We start from the raw sequence: 27,358 nt of genomic DNA on the forward strand, positions 1-27,358 counted from the left end.
CAACCTGGCTAACTGCAGTCCAACCTTGTGTGCTTTCTTTTTTATCTTCTGGGATTTGACATTTGCTCACTGATCTCTTCTCTTTTCGGACTTAAGTGCCGAGATCTTGTCTGCTAGAATCTTGGATCTGCTCACTCAAGTTGAGCTCTTCTCTTCTCGGACCTACTCATCTAGGTCGAGATCATGTCTTCTAGGATCTGGGATTTGCTCACTTAGGTTGAGCTCTCGTCTTCTCGGGCCTAATTGTCTAGGCTGAGATCATGTCTTCTCGGATCCGGGATCCAGGATCTGGAATCCGGGATCTGCTCACTCAGGATGAGTTCTTCTATACTTGAATGTTATCTCCTTGGGAGCGCTCATGCCCCCTGTCTTTACATCCCTTCTGGAAGGGTTTTCGTTCCTCCGCAGGTATCTATCCTTCCATACCTGGAGGTCATCTTCATTGTAGTATCCGCTTCGATCTGTTGTCTTTGGTGCGTCACTTTCCTGGCCGGCATCTTTCACTCCGTGACTCTGGTCACGAGTTTCTGTGTTGCTATTGTCCCCTTCAACGTCGAGGTTGATAGATCTCTCATTCCCAGCAGGAGCGTTGTTTCCAGTCTGATCTTTCTGTCCGTCATTGGCCATCTATTCTTCTTTCTTTCCCACATACGGCGCCAAATTGTGTGGGAAATTTTCTGACCATACTGCCAACTCAGTAATTCAGCTAGAGAGCACTGGCAGAATACTGGCAGAATAGATGGCACCTGACTGACTTGTAACAGAAATATAAGAATCCCGCGGTGGTTCGTCCACCCGGGGGCACTCCGACGATCAAGTCAGTATATCTCTCAAAGATAATCAATTATTCAACTCACAAGCTTGAGCCTAAAAAGCATACCTTAGACCCATGGGGGTGCCTCTCTTTTATAGCCAACATAAGCCTAGTCCCAATAGAAGCCTAACTTCTATGGACTCAGGATTACTGCTAATCTTGGACTCCCAATAAGATTAGGATAAACTCTCTAAGAGTCTTATCTTAATACAAACTGAAGTCTTCTCTCATTCTAGGACTCTTGTCCCTCATCCAGGTTGAGTTCCCTTTTCATTTTAGTACTCTTGTCCTTTATCCACTTATCTCGAATTCCGATATCTTCGGAGATAACCTCGGCCTTGCCGAGATCACCTCGGTGTCACGACCAGGACACGTGGCACCTCGGCTGACACGTCGTCATCACCTTGCTACGTGTTGGTACTCAGAAAATATATCCCCACAATTTAAAAACACAAAATACTCTTCACACACCGTCATTCCTATAGAGTTTCGGATTTTAACATATAAATATTGTATTTATTCATCATCTTCACCATTAACATATACTTATGATATCATTCATTATCAATTAACTCAATTTATTCTTTTCTCCATTATACTTATTTTTTTAACTCAAAACATTATTACCTTTGAAGATTTAGGGTTTAAGAATATTAAAATCAATTAGTTTTGGAGATTTGTACACCATGGATGACATTGAGATGGTTGGTTCCGATATGAACATTAAAAACATTGATTTTAATATTGAAAAGGTTAGTTTATGACTAGTTTTTTGGTTTTTTATTTATCTCATTCATATGTTAGGAAAATGAGTTTGTTTGTCGTGTTCGAATAACCAAAGTTAAACTTTTACATAATGATCGATTATTTATATTTGAACAAACCAATTTTGTTTAAATTATTAAGATTGACCAAATATTAAATGTTCATACATAAAAAAATGTTAGTTCGGTTAAAATAAATTAAACTTTTATTTAGTAGTTAGATCTAAATCTTTGAACACATTAAATTTGTTCAACTCTGTATTTACGATCATGACTAATTTGATGAATTTGAAATGACGATGAGAGATGAGAGTTCAAGACCGATAATGAAGATCAACATTGACGAAGATGGAGGCTGAATGAAACACTCCGCCAGTGATTTGAAACGATGAGACAACAAGATGAAACACGATGAGAGTTCAACACCAACTATGGAGATCAGCATTGACGAAGATGGAGGCCAAATGAAACCTCCGCGGGCGATGGAGATCAAGACCGACGTACATTATTTCTGTTATGAAGATTGTGGGGTTTTTGTAGTGTATAGTGGTAAAAATGAAGAGTTTTTGGTATGTGTAATGATGTGTATTCAAATAGTTAACGGTTAGTTAATATAGGATTAGTAATGGAAAATTAATGTGTAAATTAAGATATTTTTAAATCCTAAAAATTATTTTATGTGTATACTAAGTAATGATGTGTACTGAGAATATTAATGGTGTGTAAATAGAATCACCCATAACAATATGGGATAAAGGACATTTATAGTCTCTAAAATATGCAATTATTTTATTTTAGCTTCTTAAGTTTTAATTTTATCATTTTGATCCTTAAAATTTTTAATTTGAGTCAAATTAGTTCAATTCAAAATGACTGTTTAAATCTTTGATGGAATAATTATAAATTTCAACTATGGTCCCTAAAGTATATATTTTGTATCATTTTGGTTCCTAAAGTATCAATTTTGTCAATTTCATCCTCAATATTATGACATTATGTTTCATTTGATTGATTAATGTTTCAGGACCAAATTGATAAAATTAAAAATTTTGGGGACCAAAGTGACATGAAACACATACTTTAAGAATCATGCTGTATTTTATTACCATTCCGTTAACTATTTAGACGGTCTATTAAGAATTTGATCAAATTGAATCAAATTATTAAAAAAAAAAAAAAAAAAAGAGAGAGAGAGAAAAAGAAGAAGTTAAAATTGACAAAATTAAAACTTGAAAGACTAAAGTGACAGAAAACAATACTTTAAAGAGAGTTCAGGCGACAAATCTAAATTTAAATTTTCTTTGTCCAAAGATTCACGTACTAAACTATTTAGTCCATAAGATAAGGACATATTTGTGTGAAATGATCAACCTACCCATTCTTTAATTTTTTTGTTCTATCTGTCCAAATTAAATGTAACTAAATGAAGAACAGGCCTAATAACTTTCTCTTTTCCTCTTGTCTTTCTCTCTTTCTCTTTTTCTCTCTCTACAAATCCACTCTTTCTTTTCTCTCTCTATCTGTCTGTCTCTTTCTTCAATCTCTTTTTCTGTCTATATATGCCCTGATTTTTCTCTTTCAAAGCCACCACCACCACATGCCGATCAAAGCCACCCTCACTGACGAAGAAAACAACAATAATAACAACAAAATCTTTGAGCCCCAAATTGATAATACCAAATAGAGCCCCCTCAATAAGCCACAACCACAACCCACCAACACCTCAACTGGTGAGCTGTCGGATTTGGGTTCGAAGATCAAAAGGCTATGAAGGAAAGAGATGACGACGGAGGAGATTTGTTGAACGGAGTGGGGGAGATGAATCCAATTTAAGAAAGGTATAAAGTAATATGTCTAGTAGATATTTTATATTAGTAAGAGGTCCAACCATTGTAAACTAGTTTAGTAAGAAGTCCTTTTATTTGTTTTGAAAGACATTTTGTTTGCAATTTTACCCTTTAATTTATCTATTGACTTTTGTTCACTATCTGTTGACTTTTGAAAGATATTTATCTATTGACTTTTCCTATTTGTTCAAAATTTATCCATATCTGTTCAAAATTTTCCTTATTTGTTCAATTTGTTTCCTATATGTTCAAGTTCTTTACCTTATCTGCTTAATTTTTTAATATTTTTAATTCAAATTTCCCTTATCTGTTTAAATATTTATCCAAATAAAATTCTATCTATGCCAAATTTATGTTCATATGCAACAACAAACAAACAAAATTTATCAATACCAAAAAAATTCAAATTTAATACCTATTTGTTATCTATCCAAATTTAACACGGATATTACAACTTAGATTTTTTTGTTATCTGTCAAAATTAACAACTATATGTTAGATTTTTTATATATATAATCTATCTGTTTAAATATCTGTGTCATTTTTTTTTACAGATCTGGACATAAAAATTGTGTTATGTGTTGAATTTATCCACTGGACATAGTTATTGCAATTTGTTTCTTCGTCATTATCATCAACAACAATAACAACAACAAATACATTTAGAAAACAAGAGTAGTTGTCCCTATTCTGAAAATTGCAAGAGATTTGAGTCTGAGAAAAAAGAGATCTGAGGAGAGAGAGAGAGACAGAGAGAGAGATCTATTTGTGGTGGTAGTACCAACATCTATAACAGCGCAAAATGGGCGACAGAGGAGCACAATCGCCACGGCGACTGGAGTTTTGCCATCAAATCCACTGCCGTTGAAGATGGCAGTAGTTGTGGTAGATCGGGTGTATAGTACGACGGTGGATAAGTTTCATCAAGGATGATGTCAGAAAGGAGTAGAGGAAGCTAGGAATGAGAGAGTGGGGAGATTTGTCTGAGATCACCATTGTTAGAGAAAGGTATCCGTTGAGAGGGTTAGGGATTGAGATTGTTGATCTGTAGTAAAAGACTTAACAGTAGAAGAAGAAGAAGAGGACATGAAACTACTCTCTCTGTCTGTGTTTTCCGGTTGCTCTCATTTCCTCTACTTCGGTGCCGTCACGGTGGCTCGGCCATTGGCGATGCTGTCACTGAGATTGACGGCGACAGCGATCTTGTCGCTGTGAGAGAGAGAGAGAGAGAGAGAGGATTCGTAGGAGTGTAAAAATAGCTCACAGCCCAAAACCCGGCTGCGGCCCAGGATGGGCTCAGACTAATTAGGCCTAGTTAAGCTCGGGCCCGAGCCTAACCCGAGACATTGGGCCTAGGCTTGGGCTATCATTTTGAAGTCCAGCTCAACTTGTGGGCCTAATCCATTGGTTTGCTCAAGGCCCACTTAAAGCCCAGCCCGAGACCTAGTGTCATTTTGGCAGGGAAAAAAAATTTGATGAAAAAAATTAAAAAATATGTTCAAGCGTTGCCCAAGCTTGAGCCCAGACCCCCGCCCAAGGCTCGAATACCTCCTGGGCCTGGGCCTAATTTTTTGGCCCGTGGCCCTACCTAAATTTTGGCGGGAGCCCGTGAGGCCCGATATGGGCTAACCCAGGCCAAATTTACACCCCTATGGATTGGTAATAAGAAGAAGTGTGACTCTACCCAAGGTACTTTAGTCATTTTACAAAAGAATGTCCTTATGGACATCATGAAAAATGACGTAAATCTTTAGACCCAAAAAATTTAAATTTTGGCTTCGTCCGAGCACCCTTTATTTTATCTTTTTTTATTTTCACATCATCATCAGTAATACTTTTTCCTAGTTGTTGGGCCCGTGGGGGCCCACCACGGGTCCCGTTTTAATAATCTGAACTGTTCAATGTGTAGAAATCGTCAAGAACTATATGCCTGTAAAAAATCACGTTGATCGGATATCGATAGCTATGTGATCAAAACAGTTTTTTGTCAACCGTTAATTTGTTCACTGTCCAATTTTTTTAATACGAAATTGATTTGATCATATAGCTATCGATATCCGATCAACGTGATTTTTTACAGGCATATAGTACTCGACGAATTTTACACATTGAATGGTTCAGATTATCAAAACGAGACCCATGGTGTGCCCCCACAGGCCCAACAACACGGTCCAGTCCGATCCCAAACAGGATAGAAGCCATACCCTATGTTTCTTTTCTTATTGAGCAACAAAAAAAAGTTTTTTGGCAATAGTTTTTGGCAACTAAATTTATGTTGGTGGCTAATAATCTTCCCGTTGGTTACTAAAATTAACTTAGTCTCTAATTGACACATTTGACGACTAAAATTGTAATCATGAAAGTTTTCAAATAAAAATAAAGTTCTCTTTTATGGTTACAGTAAAATTGTTCAAACTACAAATTTATTTTAAAAACAAAAGATAATTTTTATAGTTTTACAATCAAATAAATTTAGTTATTTTCATGACAACTAGGCTTAATTTTTTTTAATTGTCATATTATTAATGGTGCACCCTAAATATTAAATAATAAAAACATATGTTATAACATAATTGATAAATATAACAATATACTCACAAGTATTTAATAATTTTTCCCACCCATATTTCATGATTGCTCTTCTTTTCACAACTTTATACAGCAAAATCATTCCCAAATTAAAAATCAAGGCAATTGAAGAAAAAAGGGCACATACCATAGCATCTTCAATCTTATTGTAAGGAAATGGTTCAAGATCATAATTGAGTAACAGAATATGGGAGAGTGAGTACATTGCATATCATCACAAAATCAGAGCATAACAGAGCATCTAGTGGAGATGTGGGCTCGCAGTGGATTCTTCATGACAATGGTGAATTCTTGTTTCTCTGATAGATCAACATCATCTTGATTTCCACCGGGAGCCGTCCATTCAAAATACCAGACCAAATTGGCAACGAAGTACTCCAAGTGAAGCAGTGCCAAACCACTTCCCGGACATATCCTCCTCCCTGCACCGAACGGCATCATCTTTATCTCCCTGCTCCCTGTTATATCGAACAAACCCCCCGATGCCTCCCCTCCTCCTCCACTACCATCATGTCGCTCAACTTCACTCTCCTCGCCACTATTATTTGTCAAGAACCTCTCTGGCTTGAATTCCATGGGTTCATCCCAAACATTTGGGTCCCAACCCATCTCTGCCACCATGAAGTTCACCATAGCATTCTTGGGCACCAGGTACCCCTCCAACTCCACATCCTCCTTCACCGAGTGGGGCAGCACGAAGTGCCCTGGCGGGTGCCGCCGAAGCCCTTCCAACACCACGGCTTTTAGGTACGGCATCCTCTGCAGATCCTCCTCCTTTATCACCGCAGTGGTTTCCTTTGCTTTGCTTTTTACTTGTGGGGGTGGACCCACAACACCAGTGATCTCTTCATACAATTTGGACTGGACCCGAGGGTACTTTACCAAGTTGGCCATGATCCACTGCAAAGCCGTGGAGGTGGTATCGGTGCCTGCGTTGAGAAACTCCCCGCATAGTGTCACTATCTCCTTGTTGTTCAGCTTCCTCTTCTCCTCCGGCAGCTCTAGGTCCAACAAAGTGTCCACATATCCCACCACGCTCTCTTCTTCTTCTTCTTCTTGATGGTTCCCCTGTTGTCTTTGTTTCACAAATTCCACTCGGGCGTTGATGAGAGGGATCAACACGTCCTCCTGATTCTGGCGCAGCCGTATGAGCTCCTTCCAGCGCTTGCGGAACACAATCTTCCCTAACCTAGGCCAAAAATTGAGTATATTGAATCGATTCAAATTGAGTAGAAACTCGCGCTGCACGGTCTCGATTTGTTTGATTTGGGTCTCGTCAAGCCTGTCCCCAAAACACATCAGGACCAAAAGGCAGAACATAGCGTATTGAAAATGATCAACCACCTTGACGGCTTCTTGGGTTTCAGAGGATTCGAGAAGGCGGTGGATGAGAATTTGGAGGACCCAATGGCGAGCACGGGAGTAAGATTTGACGCGGGAGGGGTGGAGGATCTCGGAGGTGAGGTTGCGGCGAAGGAGGCGCCAGGTGGGGCCGTAGGCGGCGGAGCTGATGTTGTGCTGGTTGCTGGTGACTAACTTGCTGGTGGCGACGGGCTTGGGACGGTCGGAGAAGACGGCGCCGTTCTGAACGAGGGCACGGTGGGCGACGGAGTGGCTGCCGACGAAGATGGCGGGACGAGACCCAATCTGGAGGGTGACGATGGGGCCGTACTTAGCCCGGAGGTCTCGGAGGATGGGTTCGAGCTCCGAGAATGACTTCCGCATCCATAGGAAGTTTCCGATCACTGGAACAGTGGTGGGTCCAGGGGGAAGAGGGAGATTCTTGTTGGATGAAGAAGAAGAAGAAGAAGAAGAAGAAGGAAAGAGGGGGATTATTATTAGGTCGAATAGGGATTTGAGAAGAGCGCAGATGCAGAGGGAGATGAGGATGATGAACCAGGCCTCCATCTTTTTTTCTTTTCTCTCTCAATCAATGATGAGATGAGGATGAGTGAATTGGATAATAAGCATACAAAAATGAAGAATTGAGAAGACAGTGACGAAGGCGGTCAGGTTTCGTGTGGTGCCAAATGAATAATGGAGGATTGTGTTTCGTATGATTTTTGCATGTAGACCGGGTATTTATGTTGTATGAAATATGGATTATATTATTGGGTATTTAAAGAATATTAAAAATATATATATATTTTTGGTAAAAAGATATTACCATTTAATATCACATTAATGTACAAAACTTTCTTCGATTGTGGGGTATTTTAAAAAGTTAGTAAAAAATTAATTTTTTTGATTTTTTTAGTTTATTTTGTCTTTTTGTAGGTAAGTAAGATGTGACGTGACAAAAAATAAGTAAAAAATTAGAAACTGACTTTTTATCAACTTTCTAAAAGACTCCTGTATATCTATACACAGGCCAAATTATATGGATTTATAATTGACAATAAAATATTATATGCAAAAAAGATAATAAGGTCTCGTTTGAGAATATATTTTTTTAGTAATTTTTTGGCTGTGTAACTAAAATACGATGTAAAAAAATTAATATGTTTGGGATAATTTTTTGATTTTTTACGAAAAGATATACAAAAAGTAAAAAGAAAAGGAAATCTTTGATTTTTTTATATAAGTTGTTGACTTTTTAGTTTTTTTAATAACTTTTTTGACTTTTTAATTAAAAAAGTCACTTGCCAAATGAGGCCTAAGTAAATTTTTTTTTAGAGGATGATCTCTTTCAATTTAGATTTTAAATTAATGGTGTTGTTTTAGTCTTGTCTTATTAATTTGAAACGTTTATTTTATCAAATATTTCGTATATTTCATTCACACAAAAAACTAAATCCTCTGATAGGTATAACATATTCAATTTTTGATTAAAAAGTAAACAACGATTGTGTTTTTAAAAATAAATTATAAATTTTTTTTAGTGATAAATATAATAAATTGAACAAGTAACAGTTATTAGATCGACTTAATTTTTTTTATGGATAAAATATACAAAGTACCTGACAAAATAGACGTTTAGATTTTACTTTACATATCATATACCCTTAGTTACGCCAAATTAAAATAAGATTTAAAGTGTAGAGATCAAATTGTTTCAATAAAAACAATAGAAACTAAAGTAAAATTTGACTCAAACTAGGTAAAAAATGTAATTTACCCAACGTATATATTTTTATTGAAGAATTCTATTATATACACTCCATACCATATACCTTTAATTATGTCACTTTTTTCTTTAGTTATGACTAATTTTTTTCTTTAATTATGACATTATTTTAATATTTTGATTATGATTTTTTTATGACTTGTTATAACTTTTTTATTTTTTAGGTAAATTACACTTACACCCCCAAGGTTTGAATATAATACATATTACTCCTGACGCTTGGGAAATTACGCTGATTCCTTGTCATTGTAATTATTTAGACGGAATTAACATTGGTATCAAAAAGATATTAAATTCATACACTCTCTCTTTTATTGTTTTGCATTACTTTTATTTTTTTTCTTTCCTTTGTTTTGCTTTGCTTTACTTTTTTTTAATATAATTTCCTCTGTTTTTTATCAGGCATTGTTGCCTTTTATATAAATAGGAGATTTGTGAGATGAGATTATTAATCACATGGGTAAAAATATATTTTCTATAACGTCAGAAGGATAAGATTGAATCGAATTAAATCTCAAAGGATGTTAGTATAATTTATCCTATTTTTAAAAATTATGGCTTAGTCAATGTAAAATTATTTTATTTTTTTCTATAATTACAATGTGTACAAATCATTTTTGGGATATTTATCAATAAATTTCATATCACAAACAAGTACTCTAATTAGTCTCAAGTTTTTTTTTAATGATCTGTTAAGTCCTATTAGTGGAGAGTTTCTTTCTGTGTGGTCCTATTTTTTATTTTGGTAGTATTTTGGTAGACATCTATGCCATTTTATTAATGTGACAGTTATGATGTGATACTCTAATGTGGCATGTATTAATGTGGCATTCTAAAGATGTGACATTCCAAAAAAACTAAGGGTATGTTTGGTTTGGTTTTGAGAGAGTAGTTTTAAAAAATTATTTTGGGAGAGAGTTTAGAATTTTTTTTGGTTTATTTGGTTATGTATTTTGAAAGTAGTTTTGGAGTTTGAAATGATTTGATATTTTGTTATAATTGAGTAGATGTTTGCGAGAGAAAAAGTGATTGAGAAGAAAAAAGGAGAGAGAAAAAGTGATTGATTGATGTGTAAGAGAGAGAAAATGATTTTGAAAATGATTTTGAAAAAATTACAAACCAAACAAGGGTTTTTAGAAAAATTTTCCCAAAATCACTCTACAAAACCAAACCAAACATACCCTAAAAATTTTTAGTATACTTTTATCAAATGTGACAATATGATAGATATGATATGACACTTCAAAACTTTTACTCTAAAAAAACTAAAAATTCCTTAATGTACTTTTCTCAAATGTGACAGTATGGTGGGTATGATGTGACACTCCAAAATTTTTACTATAAAAAAAAACAAAAAATTCCATAGTGTACTTTTATCAAATGTGACAATATGACGGGTATGATGTGACACGAAAAAAAAGAAAAAACTCCTTAGTGATGTGAAATTCTAAAAAATATAAAATCTCCTTAGTATACTTTTTTCAAATATGACAACGTGGCGGGTATGATATGACAATAAAAAAAATAAAAACTTATTAGTATACTTTTTTCAAAAGTGACAACGTGATGCGTATGATGTGACACTAAAAAAAAAAAAAACTTCTTAACATACTTTTTCCAAACGCAATAACGTAACGGGTATAATATGATACTCTAAAAAAATTAAAAACTCTTTAGTGTACTTTTCTCAAATATAACACTCCAATGTGGCAGGTATGATGTGACACTAAATTTTTTTTAGTATCCGATGTGTATTTTTTTCAAACGTGACAATGTGACGGATATGATATGACACTCTAAAAAAAAATAAAAACTCCTTACTGTATTTTTTCCAAACGTGACAACGTGACGGGATATAATGTGACACTCTAAAAAAATTAAAAACTCTTTAATGTACTTTTCTCAAATGTTACATTCTAATATAGAGAGTATAATATGACACAAAAAAAACTTTTTACTATATTTTTTTTCAAATATGATGGATAAATAAATCATTATACATAAAAAAAAAAAAAAAAAAAACTAAATAAATTACAAAAAAAATATATATATATTAAATTACAAATCTAAAATATAAAATTTTTTAGTCAATCTCCGTCATTATAAAATTTATTGGTCAATCCCATCATTTTATGGGGCGTGTACATGGGGTTTCCCATCTTTATTCCAAACGCTTAAAATTTATTTTTTGGTTCACCGGATAATTGCGCTAGTAGACAGACTGCTAAAGCGATCGTTCAAAATTTGAAAAGCAAATAGAGATTCAAAATTTGAAGAGAGTGAGAGAGCGAGGAGTGAGTAATGGCATCATCAACAAGAGGAGGAGGAGACATGAAAGGTTTCTTCAGGCAAAGGAAGAAGAGCGGCCCCATCGCCAAGCCAAAGGGAAAGAAATCGTCCCCAAAACACTCCTCTTCTGCTTCTTTCGAAATTGCCCAACTTGCTTCTCTCCATATCAATGGTTCCCCCCTCCCTCTCTCTCTCTCCCTCTCTCTCTCTCTCCATCTTTCTGTCTTGACTTTCAAAGTTTAGGGTTTTTTTTTTTTTTTTTTTTCGAATCTCATATCTTGTTCCTAATTTCTACAAGATCAGGGTTTTGGTTCATGGATATAAAAATTAAGATCTGGATTAGTGGTATCATTGTATTGATTGTTTTTGTCATACTGCTCAACATGTCCAGTAATTTTAATGAATTTTGTGATATATTGTTTTCAGTGATTTGTACATTTTAAATCATTATTATTATGATGATTATGCTAACACACATTATGCATATGTCTGTCTGTTTGTGTGTACAGATGATTACGATGAAAATAAGGAGGTTTTGTTGAGGCAATTCGATATGAATATGGCGTACGGGCCTTGCCTTGGGATGACCAGACTGGCTCGTTGGGAGCGTGCCCATAGTTTAGGTTTGAACCCTCCCGAAGACGTTGAGAGATTTTTGAGAGAGGCTAAGGTCCGCCCTGATTGCTTGTGGGATGGCCGTGTTTAGCTTAGCTTATGTTACTACTGCTATATACATTGCATACAATGTCGTAGCTATCATTATGCTTCCGCTTTTGTTTTTGTTTGTTTCATGTCTTTCGGTGAAAGCATGTGCTGTGCTGTGCAGCCTTTCTCTGGCTGTCATCTATTGACTATTATGATGTCTTATTTTGTGTTGAAACCTCCCTCAACTCGAGTTGTGAATGTGAATGTGAATGTGCGTGTAGTAGCTTGTTCAATTTTCATGCCCTTTTATGGTGAATTTACTCTCACAATTAATTAGCTTATAAAGAAAGCAAAAAAATTAGAAACCTACAGCATAAACTATTGTGCTTCAAGTCCTTTCTCTTGCCTGCACTTGTATAAGCAATGGAAATTCCTTACTCCGTGTTTGGTTGAGGGATTTGGAAAGGAATTTGGAAAGGGAAAAGGAAAAGGTGCGTGAAACTAGGTGTCACCGACGTTTTTCTTTTCCATTTCTAAATCCCTTTTCAAATCCCCAACCAAACACAGTGTTAAAAAATGCTGTGTCAAAAACAATGGCTTCAATGTGTGGATGTGGTGTTGATTCATAAACTTGCATATGTTGCATTCTTTTGCCAGTAATGTGTGATTGAGTGTTTAATGCAAAGTTGTTTTCTCATGGAAAGTAGTTAATCAGATCAGACAAACTGAAATTTGATCAACCTCTGTAATCTCTTTCCATTCAGTTGCAGTTATACTAATTTTATTTTCCACTGTTATTTTGTTTTCTGTTGGCAATCAAACACTAAGATAAGGTTGTTGATTATGCTATATTGTTATATTTGATTTTCAGCTTTTATCTTTATCGCATTAAACTTATGTGAACACTAAGATACGGATTGACACGTGAAAAAACACTAGGGTTGGTTTGGGATAATCTAAATAAGTGTATTTTTTGACTTTTTATGAAATATGGGTTGGGTTTGAAATGATGTGGTAGAGAGGTGATGTGACTTAAATAGGATATACCTTTTTGATTTTTTTAAGTTATGACAAACAAGGCCTAATTTTTTTATTTTTTTATTTTTATTTTTATTTTTATCTTTAATCATGAGTTATTTAAGAAGATAGATGATTTAGGTGCTGTTTATGGAGCCGCCTATCATAGCGCTGCCACTTTCATCATTTTAATAACTGGGGCATATTAGATGCCATGTTATTGCCAAGATGATGACGACGACGACGACGACTTCACTACTGGTAGTCAACTTTACAGTTTTTGCCCCTGAATCAATAAGAGGATGCTGACTGATGAAGCATCTAATTATGCACACAAATACATAGCTTCCCCCTGAATAAAAAAAGCTTTGTTTTCTTGTTTTGAGTATTAGGACTCAACTGGTTATGTTTTTGACTTCCTTTGCTTCCATCCTATCAACAAACAGCTTGCTTTGATGCATGATTTGATCAATCAATTGGCTATTATGAGATTTATTACTTCTTATTTGACAGCTTTCATATGGTGCCCTGTTGCTCTCAATGTTAAATAATCAGAGATTATGATATAATATGTCCACCATAAAGCAGTGATTGGAACCTTAATCCAGGTCTTAAATAATTGTTCTGGCAGTTGAGATGTAGTAGTACTTCAACCATATTCTGCGAATTGAAGGTATGAAAGAAAGCCAGAGAGTCCCATTGGGGTTTCTTCTCATCAATAATATGAACGTGGGGCCAATCATAGAAAAAGAGCCAGCACAATTTGAATAAAAGTATGTCTCGAGTAGTAAGTCCCATTTTCTTTTTATGTATGGTTGGGATATTTTATCTATGATTGATTTGTGACCGTAGGATAGGATTATATTTTTCTTCTTCTGGTTTCCTTTCATCTAATTGGAGAATACAATATGTTACGTGGTTAACTTGTTACCTTGACATCCTTTCCTGTGCTTTTAATGATGATTGGTAATCACACTCAATAGGACAGGAAAGAAGTTTTAATAATGATGGGTGTTGGCACAATTCTGTTTCGAGTGTTAACTAGTGCATTCATTCATTCATTCATCTAGTGATAAAGATGGGTGCTGTTCCATGCGTGGCCATCTTAATATGATGATTGGATCCACCTTTGACAACAATATATGCAAATTTTATTCTATTTTTTTCCCTCTCTTCCATAATTAACTCAAATCTGCACAACAGTACTTAAAAACAACCCTCTGAATTTTCTTCCAGAATTGGGGGAGATTTGATGATACTGAATGACCTTAATCATCAATCAAATAATGCAGAAGCTACTAAAAATCTTTGTTTTATCTGATCGTAGAGTTCTGTAGAAACTACTAATAAATAGTAGTATATTTCTTTTTAGCAGTTGATGCGTGACACGAAATGATTAAACACCATAAAGAACATAAATATAATTTTCAGAAACAAAATCTACGTCCAACTCCATTCCACTCTTCAAAACACTAGTACTGTTGCTGCTGTTGTCACTTCACCTGTGCTCACTCTCTCTCTCACCACCTAATAATCAAGTGGCAAGAGCGTGTAAGGCTGCGTGGTAGGCCTAAAAATCATCGTCCGCTGGCACCACCCCCAGCATGCAACCCACTCACTCACTATGAATGCAAAGAGCAAGAGCAATGGCCGATGTTAGTAGTGCCATCTGAGACCCCAAGTCAGCCTTGTGGGCAAAGCTGTGCCATTAGAACATTGAATGGTAGAATTGAAAAGAACTACAATACTTCCAAGGAAGCCTCAGAAGACCACAACATACAGTGAGTTTAGCATCCCCATCATTCGATATATATTCCTTTCACCAAAAATTAATAAATAAAATCTGAAAAACCCTGAAAACTGCCATAATTGACTGAATGGCTGAGATGAGTCTCTTTAGTGGAATGGACCTGAAGTGTCGATTATATGTGACACACCCATAGGATGATAGCTGCCTGTCCAAAAACCTTGGGAGATCCTCCATAGCAAACTTGATGCACCAAACAACTTTCACATTCAAAAACAATTACAAATTAGAAGAAAGAAATTGCTAAATCCACATCCATTATTGTTATTTAAAGAGTTGGCTTTATTCTCTCCCCTGAAATGTGAAAAGAAAGGGCTGTAGATATATACTAGCAATTAAGGTTGTACATTTGGCTTTATTCATAAAAGAAAACCATTCTAAATCAACAATAGTTGCTTGTAGACATTAGTAAAAATAATGATGCTCCGTTACATATAATTGTGTCAGGAATCCTCTTCAACTTTCAATGTATATATGAATTTAGTCAGTTTCCACCAGTGGATTGTGCTACAATCCTTGCACCATCAACAGTTAAAAACATATGCTTGCAATGTTTCATAAATGACAAACAGTGGTAGCATTTCGAATTCAAACTGTGATCTGACACCAATTCCCTGGTTGAAACAAGAACTGGCAGCTGAATGAAAGATGAGAAGCAATGCATTACATAACACCCAAACTTGTTCCTTGTGTATCATCAATTAACCACCAACACGTAGCCATGCCAACAACATTAGTACAAGCAACTGTGGGTAAAATTAACGTCCAAAAACCAACTCCTTTATAGATGTCAATGGTGAACTGTATCCATACGCTTTGGTGTCTCTCCAAAAAGCAGTACCTGTTGCAATACCACCCAAAAAAAGAAATGAAATTCATCCCCACAGTTCCCAGAAAGATTAGGTTGTAGCAGTATTGGGAAGTTAAAACATGGATTGAGGGACAACCTATCCAAATGTACAAGCCAGCTGTTGCTGCCAAGAAGAATTCCTTGCTGATACTGTTAAAACTGAATTCACAATAAAATGTTACGGTTAACAACATATAAGATTGCTGCTCATGAACCTGTGACAATGCAGTTGCAGGTGGAGATTTCTCAAATCTTGAATATCTTACCAATACAAGCATATGAGGTTCCCCCATCCATAAAAAACAGATGCCCAAGTTGAGCCGGTGAACCTGCAATTATTTGTTAAACCAACCATCCTCATTTCAATTCATCATCAATAATCATCAGCACTAAAACTGTCAACGGCACAAAACAGAAGGATCACCATTTAAGATACCCCTCCCAAACCATAAGATCATTTATAAAATCAGTAAAGGAGACTCACAATCTCACAAATAGGAATACGAGAATTTTTATGGTTGGGGAAGTTGGCTACATCCACCAGGGGAGAGAGATCAAACCAACTAACAATGATGAACTAGGGTTTGCAACAGATTCTACCCCCAACTCTCACCAGAAAATAAATACATAAATAATTATTATAAGAGCTTGATACAGTATCTGACCGAAAAGTATCAAGTGTCCGCAGTCCTCTTGAAAATTCATTACTTAGGTAGGTGATTTCTTACTTTGGTCCTTTGCTTCATGTCACAGACTGAAATACAATTTCTCAGGAGTTTTGGTATAATTTCAAATATAATCTCAGATACATGCATTTCTTTCACATTTCAAGCAGTTAACGCATTTCCTTTATCCACCTTGGCTGCAAAAAGCACCACTTAGAATAGGACAGAAATATTCCCCCTTACTGGCGAGCCATATAGGTTATTTCCAAGGTTTCTTTCCTTCCTCAGTGGTTTACTTCTTCAATAGATTATGCTTTAATGAAACTTTACACCATCTTTAAATAGATTTAAAAGGATTTTTGGGTTTGGACCTTTATTTAACTTCTTAAGAACATTAAAAAATGGATTAATTTTTAAAATCCAAAATGAAATTAAATCCAAATAGTAAAGCTTGGGTATGCAAGGCTTTGAATATTACCTTCAAATAGTCTGAAAACAAGATTAATCTAAGACTATTTAATGTAGGTCAAAACCATAGGTTCTCTCTCTAGCTCATAAAGAGCAGGATTAAGTAAGTTCAATTATACACTTCAGCAGTGACAAGAGACCATTATAAGAGGGGAAATTATATTCGCACACCAACACCATTTGTATTGTTCGGATATAAACTTCTGTTCAGAAATTTGACTTTTGTTCAAAAGTTTATATTCGAACGATATAAATGGTGTGTATCTGAGATTTTTTGTGGTGTACAAATAGAATTACCCTCATAAGAGGCTAGTTACATCACTTCCCTAGCAAGGTTTTTAAATACAATACATCCCAAAATCAAGAATTCTTGTGCAGTTTTGAAGCTTGGGAATAAGACTAAATACAAAAGGGTTGCCTCAGACAACTTTAGCCATGAATTTCCTGCTATATAATAGTAAGGGAAGTGCTACTGTACACCTCCCAAAAGGGTGCATATGGTATGCACCCAAAATTTCAGCTACAATAGTTCATGACTTCCACCAATTTAGGTCACAACCAAAACCAAATTGGTTCATAACAAAAATACCACAAAGTCTCATAACCAACAAAACACCATAAAGCTAATTAACCAACGCCAATTCAGTTCATATCCAAACACCGCAAAGCCTCATAACCAAAACCAATTTGGGCCATAACCAAAAACACCATAAAAGTCTTATAATAACCAACCATCACAAAGCCTCGTAACTAAGTTCACCACAAATTTGACAACCTCAAAACCCCAGAACTAAGCACCACATGATTCATAACTACAATTACAAATCTTCATAGCTATGTCGTATGATATACATCTTTTAAGGAGGTGTACCATAGAATTTTCCTAATAGTAATTGTGTACAATGTTATCATAGGTATGCACAAAATGCTTCAAAAAGCCTATGTAAGTAGAACTAGCATTCAAATATCAAGTTAATCCTCTCTCTCCCTCTTTAGCCGTGATTTTCTGACTAGATGGCAGCAAGTTGTACAAAACATACAAGGAAATATATATGGACTGGTATTGAATTTTTCGCAACAATTTTGTGCAAGTAGAACCAACATTCAAAGGAAAAACTTGTCCACACTAGGGACTAATGCTTATGTGTCAAAATAAAGAATTTTTTATGCAAGGGTCGAATATATTGTGCCAAAGTTGTTGGTCTGCTACCATGCTTTAGTGTTCCATAAACAATTAAGTTGTATTATATCATGTGATTTCTTAACAACCTGATTCATTAATTTGGCGCACATTAATATTAGGGCAAAATTCATTTTACCATGTGCTTTAGTCCTTGGGTGCACGTGCGCGCGCGCACACACACACACACAAAACCCTCCCTCTCTTTTAAAAATAGCCACATACCAGCTGTGGTTTTCACCATTTTACAATTTACCTCCCTCCTGTTACAAATTCCATCCAAATTGACGGTATGTGTGTTACAACTTATGAATTCCATCCACTTCATCTCCCTTCACCTAGCCGTGCTGCCCCCTCCCACCTTCCACCAGCCTCGCTGCCATCCCCTCTCCCCTTATCTAGCCATGCCGCCCACACCAAATCCCCTCACCAAGCCCTGCCACAACTTCCTCTCCCCTCACCCACAACCCCAAGACCCCCTTTCACTACCCCAATCATGCTGCCATTCCTCTTGTCACCGACCACCCCCTACGACCCTTCTCCTCTGACCCAGCATTGTCGCCACTGTGTATATATATATATAAGAACCATTGAGTTAATGGTTTAATGTTTAACGAGTTAACTTGTCAAATATAAATTTAATTTTGAAACTTAATTTTTAAAAAGAAGGGTAAAGTGTAAATTCATATCTCCATTAACGGAGTTAGGAGTTGCATTTTAGTCCTAAACCACAAGGCAGTATGTGGCAATTTTTAAAAGATAGGGTGGTAAAGTGCTCTAGCCTCCAAGGCTACCATCGGGGGTAAAATGAATTTTGCCCTTAATATTATTTGTAAAAAGGGCCACTCAGCTTTTATCATATATAACTAGTTGGTGATGATATTGAACATTGGCACGCAGATGGAAAAGAATCCATCAAGGACAAGATAATGATTTTCCCGCGGCCACACGTGGGCCCACAGGCACAAGAGGAAATAGTGGGTGCAAGTAGGGAAGCTTACCTGTTGCTTCTTCCGCATTAGGTTTCATTTTTCCTATAGGCTTTAGTATTTCATGATAAGAGGTGAGAAACTTGTAATGGTTCAATCGAAGGTAGACACAGTTAATGTCCCTCCGCCATAAAGAGTGAAATGAATGTAAAACACAATCATTAAATACCTACCAAGTAACTCTATGAAGCCCAAAAACTGGAAGAATCATAAACAAAGCAGAGAGTTCGATGAAGCTGAAAACTATGCTCAAAGACCACGAATGCAGACACTTTTTTTACTATAAGAAATAGATTTAGGTTATAGAAAAGACCATCCACATACAAGGGTGTAAAAGAGTAACATGCAACTTCAATCTGAAGGTAGGAAAATAAATGTTTAAAAGATCTAACATAATTGGTAAACATATTAACATAATCCTTATAATGGCAAGACAAACTTGACTAACAATGATCTTGCATAGGTGAGGAAGGATAAATAGGGTTTGAGTGGGGAGAACAAGCATACCACATGAAATCACGGATAAAGAGAGCACGTGGGATCATTAGTCCATTCCCAATCATAGCAAGCAACATTGATACAGCTGATAAACCTTTGATATTATCAGGATTCAGGAAATTAGTCCACTGAAAAGGAATCACAAATTTCAGTCAGAACACTCAATTTTCAAAATTTCAGCTTTGATAAACAAATAGAGGGGGAGGGGAGGGGGAATATTACCATTTGTGCAACCGGCATCCACATGAAGAGAAGTGTGGCAGTCCATCCAGATACAGATCCAACAAATTTGATACCTTTCTCTGGAAGTTTACCCATTCGTGCCTGCAAACATTAGCAGCTTCAAATTTAGATGGCTTCAAGGTCCAAATCCCTACTCTTAAGGCTAGTGTAAGGAATTACCAGTAAAACTATTCAACCCCAAACAGATCTTTCTTCCAATTTCTGAGACATTTGGAGGTTGATATATCTCCACCAAAGACAATGTGGAAATAATCGGTCCCTCCTAGTTGTATTTAAATTGCAGTCAACTATGTAAAAAATTTAGACCCTTGCTCAATTTAAAGCCAGAGCTTGATCTTACCAAACTGCTTTGCCTAGAGAAAAGACAACCAAAAATCAAGCATTTGCATACACTATACACTATATGGCCTTTTGGAAACTACATCTGGGGACTTTCATCAAGTTAAGAAACATCTATATCCTTGGCACTCCAACGAATGACAAAACAGGAGGTAAAAACTTGAGAGAATGTTTGCTTGCATGCTACTTAAGGTCATTTGGAAGGAAACTAGCTAAAGACGATTCAAAAACACCAATTGAAGGCTGTTTTCCACCAGTTGTTTCACTAGTAGCACACTGGTCTACCATGTTCATCCATTGTGAAGGATATCATGGCAGTTTCAATATCACATTTCACAGAGGCCTGTTCCTAATTTCATGATGAAAAATAACATCTAGCAGCATGGGGGTAACAAGTATGAAAATGGGGGCCATTTCAACAATTTGTTATTTACTGTATGCAAACTAAATATGAGATGATTGAAACTCAAATGAAACTTCATAGGTCAGATATTATTCTTTTCCTCTCTTCTAGCCTATTTTTCCCACCAATTATGGCACTGTATTATGTGGGGAATCAGAAAAATTGATTAAATGAGAAGCCATGTAGAATTGATGAGAACTTGTTAGACACAAACAAATAATTCAATGAGGTAACAGTCCATAATGAGCAGTGAGTGAGCCCTAAAGGTCAGTCCAAGATATATACATACATGTATAGCTATATATACACATGCATATATATATACACACACACATACATGTTATTAACATAATGCTTGTGTTTGAATTTTTAAGTGTGTTTGGAGTGAATTTAGTTGCCTTCTACAATGGATAAATTAACATGGTTTCAACATGTAATTGAATCATATGACATTTTACAACTTTTGTTACAAATTACAAGTAATTCATGCTCACTCACTTTATGGAGAACAAATGGCTCTCCCCAATATGGACCATACTTGTTACAGTTAACTAAGAAAGCTACACAACGCAGAGCCCTAATTCACTTGGTTCCATGAAATCATACCTGCAATTTGCTACCCCAAACCATAACATATTTATGGTTTAGTATTATAGACGAATTGTGGCTCCAATCCATTATTTCTGGATTTAGAAAAATGCATATAGATAATATTCAGAGGACCTATACAGGGTAATCAACGGTAAATGCTTTTCAGGTAAAAATTTTCATCAAGATAAAGAGTGGATAAAATCCCAACCTAGTATTTGTATAGCAATGTTTCTGATTTTTCTATTATGAAAGGATTCACGTGGATATTCTCATCTGCCTGTTGTATGCCTTCCAGATTTTATATACATTTATATACCAAAATATTTTACTCATCCACTGGCAAATAAATAAATAAAGGGGAAGTTGGTAATTAAGTGAGAAGTTGTTTTGCAGCGTAAACTTTACCAGAAAGTTAAATACAATTACATAACAAATCAATCAATACACGAAAATTAATGATGCTAGCAATATTTACGTGGAAAAACAAGTATATGAACACACAACATTGAGGCTAGATGCGAGGAATGTTGGAAGCATCTTGGCATCATAAATGGCCATATAATATAGACTTTTACTGCAAACAATTACGTACGAAATCGATGTCATAAGTATAACACAAACTTCAATACAGATTTTGTGGTACATTATCAGAGAATTTGTGGAAAGATAGTAAACAAATTTGATACAATTTTACAGCCATGGTCCATAAAAAAATTCCCATATGGACGGTCTTGATCGTCACTCACAATTCACAGAAAGATATTATTGTAATTGTTAATTTTAAATACAACTTCTTCCCCTCATGGTAGTTATTTACCACTCCCTTTGTGTAGTCTTACAACATTGATTTAATTTAACTAAAACACAAACTCAGTCAAGATAGGCATCATACAAACATAAAGCACCATATCCATGCCTGGATTATTTTCTTGTACTATTCTGGATTCAATCTAGCTGCATAAATTAACACCAATCAAGCTTACCATGACAACAGCCACCACAGCTAAGAAAAATGCAGTTATCCCTGGCAAAATACTGTTGGGAATATATGGGACAAATGTTGACCACATAACCTGTACCATTATGAAAAAATGTAAATGAATAAATAAATAAATAAATAAATACTAAAAAAGCAACAGAATTCATGGCTGGGGGTGGTGTTGTGTTAAAGATACGGAAATAAATAAGGAAGGGTTACTTGGGGAAGCACGGAGAGGCCCGCCACGGTAATGAAATCTTCCCAAAAGCGCCAGATTCCAGCACTGAGCAAATCAAAGTAATTCAAGAAGTTCAAAACGAGACCGGAGGCAACAACAATAGAAGTGACGATGAAATGAGGGAGAGGCATAGCTTCGGCCATGGCGAGCTGAGCAATGACCACATATATGGATATGACTCCCAATGTCTGCACCATCACCGCCTCTTTCTCCTTCTTCTTGGCAAAGTAGGACAGCAACGACAGATTCCCCAACAATCCAGTGAGCATCCCCTGCATTGCATTGTTTGTTTAGCACAAAGACATCATCATCATCATCATTAGTTAGGGTAGGGTAGGGTAGGGTAGGGTAGGGTAGGGGTTCCCAAATTCATTCAATTCCGTTATATATTTTGAATTTTACCAGCCATGGAACAGCCAAGAGTGCAGTCTTATTCCCGGCCAAGAGGTTACGAGCATTGAGTACGATCTGAGGAATTTGCAGCAATAAAAATGGTAAATTTGCAGCTCCCGCGAACTTGGCCGTCAACGCATCCCATTGCTCCAATCCGCTATTCCTAGTCACCGATCTCTTTATTTGAAAGCCAAAAAAAAAAAAAAAAAAAAAAAAATACAACACACACTCAGTATGTATATATAGAAGAAGATGATACTGATAGATCTCCTCATTTTAAAAAAATAATATTAACACGTTACACTGGGCGCTTATTTCATGGGATTGAGACGTGTGATTGTACTCCATACCCAATAAATTTGGTTACACATCATTTTTAGTCAAATAATGGAGCCATTATTTATTTAAGATTGTATTAGAGTCCGCCCTTATCTAGTTCGTCGAAAACCTTACCTGGTGGTCGTGGGCAAAGGCCTCGGAGTCGAGAGCAGGGATGGGTTTGAGTCGCTGATGGAGCGATGAGGAGGAGGGGCCGCTGCCGAAGAACAACTTGTGGTGTTGAGGAAGAGAGGCATGGGGTGGTAAGAGAAAGGAGGGGGGAGAATGATTGGAAATGATGAACTCAGAGGAAGGTCGAAATGGTCGCAGTAGTGGTGCCCTCCTCCTCCTCCCGAAGCCTAATTGCAGTAGAGAATGAGAACCCACCACCACCACCGCCATGATTTTGATTTTGACTTTGACACTCACTTACTCTACTCTCTACTCCACTCCACTATTCTCTACTCAGACTCGGACAGAGACAGAAAGAGAGAGTTTGAGTTTGGTAATAATTGGTACTACTCTCAGTAATCAATGAAGACACTCTCTACTACTCCACTCCCAATTGGATATTTTTGAACCAGAAATGGAAAGTTAATAATAATAATAATCATAATAGAGGAGGGAGGGGGGATGGAGATGACTGACTGACTGACTGACTGACTGCCTCTGCCAACCAAGAAGCAGTTAAGTTACTCCTCCCGCCGCTTGCTGCTGTAGATTGGGCGGTTCCGAAGAGCCAATCTCGGCGTAACACGTGTCCACCTACTTTGATTTTTCCTATTGCCTTTCCCTTCCCCAACGCTCCCGCGATCGCCTCCTGTTTTAGATATTTTAATGCCTTCTTCAACCGTCGGTGTCCCTTTCCCCCGTATCAGATCGATCAAATAACGTGAAGGAGCTGTATTACTATCAGGCTTTTATTTTTAAGGTGTGTTTGGGAAATGGTTTATAAATTAGTTTATTCACTTTTTAATTTGTTTGTGTTATATTATGTTTTTTATTTTATTATACGTCTTTTTATAATAAATAAAAATATTAATTTATTTGATACTTTTTGAAATAATGTTAAATTTGAATTTAATTGTTTTATTTAGATTTAGGAGATTTATTATGAATTTTATTTTGATAATTTTTTTTTTTTTTGTTAGACCCTTTATATATTATTTATGTAAAACATTAAATTAATTTGATAATCGCAGCATTTTCATCTTATCTTATTTGTTTCTAAAAAAAACACATAGTCTATTTAAAAAAAATATATTTATCGTTCATTCATTTGAAAAAACAAACGCGAAAGAATTAAAATGTTACGATTATTGAATTGACGTTAATTTTTTATAAATGATATACATATAAAATCTTATAAAACTAACTATTTGAATCATTTAAAGGCAACTCGTGATGAGGTTTACAAGTTCGAATAAGATAGTTAAATTCATATTTGAACTTAAAATAAATTCAATTTCCTTTTTATATGTTAAAAATAAGAAATATATATTAAATTTATGTTGTATTTAGTTAGGAGATTTGTCAAGGGATTTAGAAAGGAAAATGAAAAAAATGTGTAAAATTAGGTAAAATATAAATATATTTTATTCACATTTTACATTTTTTTTAAAATTTTTTTCTAAATTTCTCTTCAAATCCTCTAACCAAACATAACATTAAGGGAAAAAATTCCTTACTTCTCAATTCTTTTATTGTTTTTTTAAGAAATTGGTGTGGCTACTGTGCGGGGGTGCACAGCAGCCACTGCTGTGCAGCCAATTGAGCCATTTTTTGGACCCATTTTGATAATCCGAATTGTTCACATTTTAGAATACATCAAGTAGAATATAAATGTAAAAAATCAAGTTAATCGGATATCGTTTACTCATTCATCCACTCACATTTGTATTCATTTTAATACTTTAAATTACAATTGTTATTTATTTTTGTAGATACAGGTGTGAGTGGATGAATAAGTAAACCATATTCAATTAACTTGATTTTTTTACAGGTATATTTTACTTGATGTATTCTAAAATATGAACAATTCGAATTATCAAAATAAATCTCAAAAAGAACCCAAATAACTACACAACAATAACTGTTGTGCATCCCGCACAGCAGCCCACCCCATTCCTTTTTTTAAACCCTGAAAGGCCCTTGTCACGGAAACCCATCTATAAAAACAACTACACCTTCTCAATAATTTTGAAATCAAACTGTCGCCCCTCAATTTTTTTTTTTTAAAAGTAATGAAATATAAGCCTATTTTGAAAAGGTGGTAAAAAGTAATTTTTTGACTTTTAATTAAGTTTTTAATTTTTTTAGACAAATGATTTGAGAAGTTAGTAAAAAATAACTTTTGACTTTCTTGATTAATATTTATTTATGATGTCAAATCATAATAAAATGACCAAACTACTTCCATTTAGTTTAAAATATTTACAATTTCACTTATATAACATATTTGGACCATGAGGGGTAGAATTGTAATTTCACCATTAACTAAAAACCAACTTCCCAAATGAAAAAAAATTCAAAAAAAGTCAATTTTTAACTTTTGCTACAAATTCAAAAAAGTGACTAAAAGCCAACTTCTCAAAACAAGCCATAGCTCTAAATGGAGCTTTAATGAGGTGAAAGAGAGAGAGAGAGTAGAGAGAGGAATGTAAACCCCATTTTCACATGAATACTCTCAAATTAAAACTGTCAAACATTATTATTTTTAAAATCACACTGCACTCTCCTATTATAGAAAATTTTATAACACTCTCGTCCAATTGTTAGTCTACCGTTTATAAATTGGATGGGAAGGCATAACATCAGCAAAAATAATGTTGAAAATGCTAATCAACTTATTTAGTTTGGATTTTTCGGATTCACTTTTTAAAAAATAACTTTTTTTTAATTTTTAGATACACTTAAGATAAATATATTTAAAAAGTATAATATTTGTGAAAAAAATATTTAAAAAATTCACTAAATACCAAAAATATTTAAAAAAAATATATGAGAATTCAGTATATTTTTTACATTCTTGTATATTTATTAATTTTTTAAATATCTTTTTACAAATATTTTATTTTTTAGACACATCTAAGTAAGTTGCATATAAAAAAATAAAAAAAATAAAAAAATTGCTTAAAAATTTAAAAATATTCACAAAAAATAAAAAAAATACAAAAAATAAATAATTCAATTTTCAAAAAATTAAAACCAAATATATTGAATAATGCCCGCGCGTTTTCTTTCTCCATCTCTCTTTGTGGTTCTAACTTTGTTCTTTTCTACCATAGTGAATATTGATTCTATATATAATATATTTTTTATTATTTTTTTTGAACCAAATGAAAGGAGAAATTAGGAATGGCCATTTTAGTCCAATTCCTGAAGGCCCCTTCATACTTGTTCAAATGGAGCAGATTTTATCCGACCTGATACTTGTGTGGGGCAGGGTGGATTATATTTTGGTCATCTACAACAGGGATAGAGGGGAGGGGTATCGTCTCTCCCGATCCAAACCCGACCGATATAATTAATAATATATAAATAAATAATATATGTATATATATAATATAATTAGATATAAGAAATGAATACTAAAAGTCTGTGGTTCTGTTTAAATATAAATAAATAATAATCCTAAAAGTCTCACTGTTCATATATATGAAAATAAGAGAAATTATTTAATGTGTTAAGGATTTAAATAATTCTCAAAATTTTTTGATTGTTTGAAATGTGGTCGGGTATCCGTGGGAGCGGGGATGAGATTGAAAAATTTCACCTGTAACGGGGTTGGGGCGGAGGAGGAGTGGGGTTTGAAAGCGAGGTTGGGACCGGGGCGGAGGATGACAACCCTGTCCCGTGGCCATCCCTAGGAGGAACATTATAATGAATTGATTATTCCATTTCATTTTAGTGAATCAAACAAAATAAATAAAATAAGTTGAATGACTGATTATTCCATTGCATATCCAAGTTATACATGCAACTATGTTAGGAATTAGAATTACAAATGAGACGAACCGAGCCGACTTTTAGTATGTTTGAACATGTTTATTAAGATTTTAACGAGTTCGAACTTGAGCTCGAACTCAATAAAAATTTAATGAACGAGCTCGAGCCGAGTTGGCTCAGGCTTGACTCGAGTTCGAACTTGTTCACAAGCCTTAATGAGCAAAAAAAATTATAAATTTATACTTGCGTATGAGACTAAAATTACAACTAAATTTTGATTATACAATTATATATATAAACATACTAAAAAAAAGTCAATATTTCACTAAAATAATATGTACTACTATTATTATATAA

General features: G+C 35.1%; 3 protein-coding genes across 3 annotated transcripts; 1 reads left to right on the plus strand and 2 right to left on the minus strand.

Moving 5' to 3' along the window:
* Nucleotides 1-6,119: 6,119 nt before the first annotated feature.
* Nucleotides 6,120-8,101, minus strand: LOC114262557 (cytochrome P450 89A2). Its single transcript, XM_082886070.1, has one exon. The coding sequence runs from the start codon at nucleotides 7,920-7,922 to the stop codon at nucleotides 6,237-6,239; it is 1,686 nt and encodes a 561-aa protein (XP_082742196.1). The 5' UTR covers nucleotides 7,923-8,101; the 3' UTR covers nucleotides 6,120-6,236.
* A 3,209-nt stretch (nucleotides 8,102-11,310) lies between these two features.
* POLD4 (polymerase delta 4) lies at nucleotides 11,311-12,368 on the plus strand. The gene is made up of 2 exons (XM_082886082.1): nucleotides 11,311-11,602; nucleotides 11,940-12,368. The coding sequence occupies exons 1-2, from the start codon at nucleotides 11,443-11,445 to the stop codon at nucleotides 12,134-12,136; spliced, it is 357 nt and encodes a 118-aa protein (XP_082742208.1). The 5' UTR covers nucleotides 11,311-11,442; the 3' UTR covers nucleotides 12,137-12,368.
* A 2,909-nt stretch (nucleotides 12,369-15,277) lies between these two features.
* On the minus strand, nucleotides 15,278-23,998 carry LOC114262558 (maltose excess protein 1-like, chloroplastic). Its single transcript, XM_028202922.2, has 9 exons — nucleotides 23,189-23,998; nucleotides 22,745-22,912; nucleotides 22,324-22,614; nucleotides 22,109-22,198; nucleotides 19,772-19,873; nucleotides 19,559-19,677; nucleotides 16,016-16,078; nucleotides 15,847-15,908; nucleotides 15,278-15,740 (listed from the first exon to the last, which is right to left on the minus strand). The coding sequence occupies exons 1-9, from the start codon at nucleotides 23,453-23,455 to the stop codon at nucleotides 15,658-15,660; spliced, it is 1,245 nt and encodes a 414-aa protein (XP_028058723.2). The 5' UTR covers nucleotides 23,456-23,998; the 3' UTR covers nucleotides 15,278-15,657.
* Nucleotides 23,999-27,358: the final 3,360 nt, after the last annotated feature.

The sequence above is a fragment of the Camellia sinensis genome, chromosome 1, assembly GCF_055761805.1.
Source record: "Camellia sinensis isolate YWXY chromosome 1, ASM5576180v1, whole genome shotgun sequence".
NCBI lineage: Eukaryota > Viridiplantae > Streptophyta > Magnoliopsida > Ericales > Theaceae > Camellia > Camellia sinensis.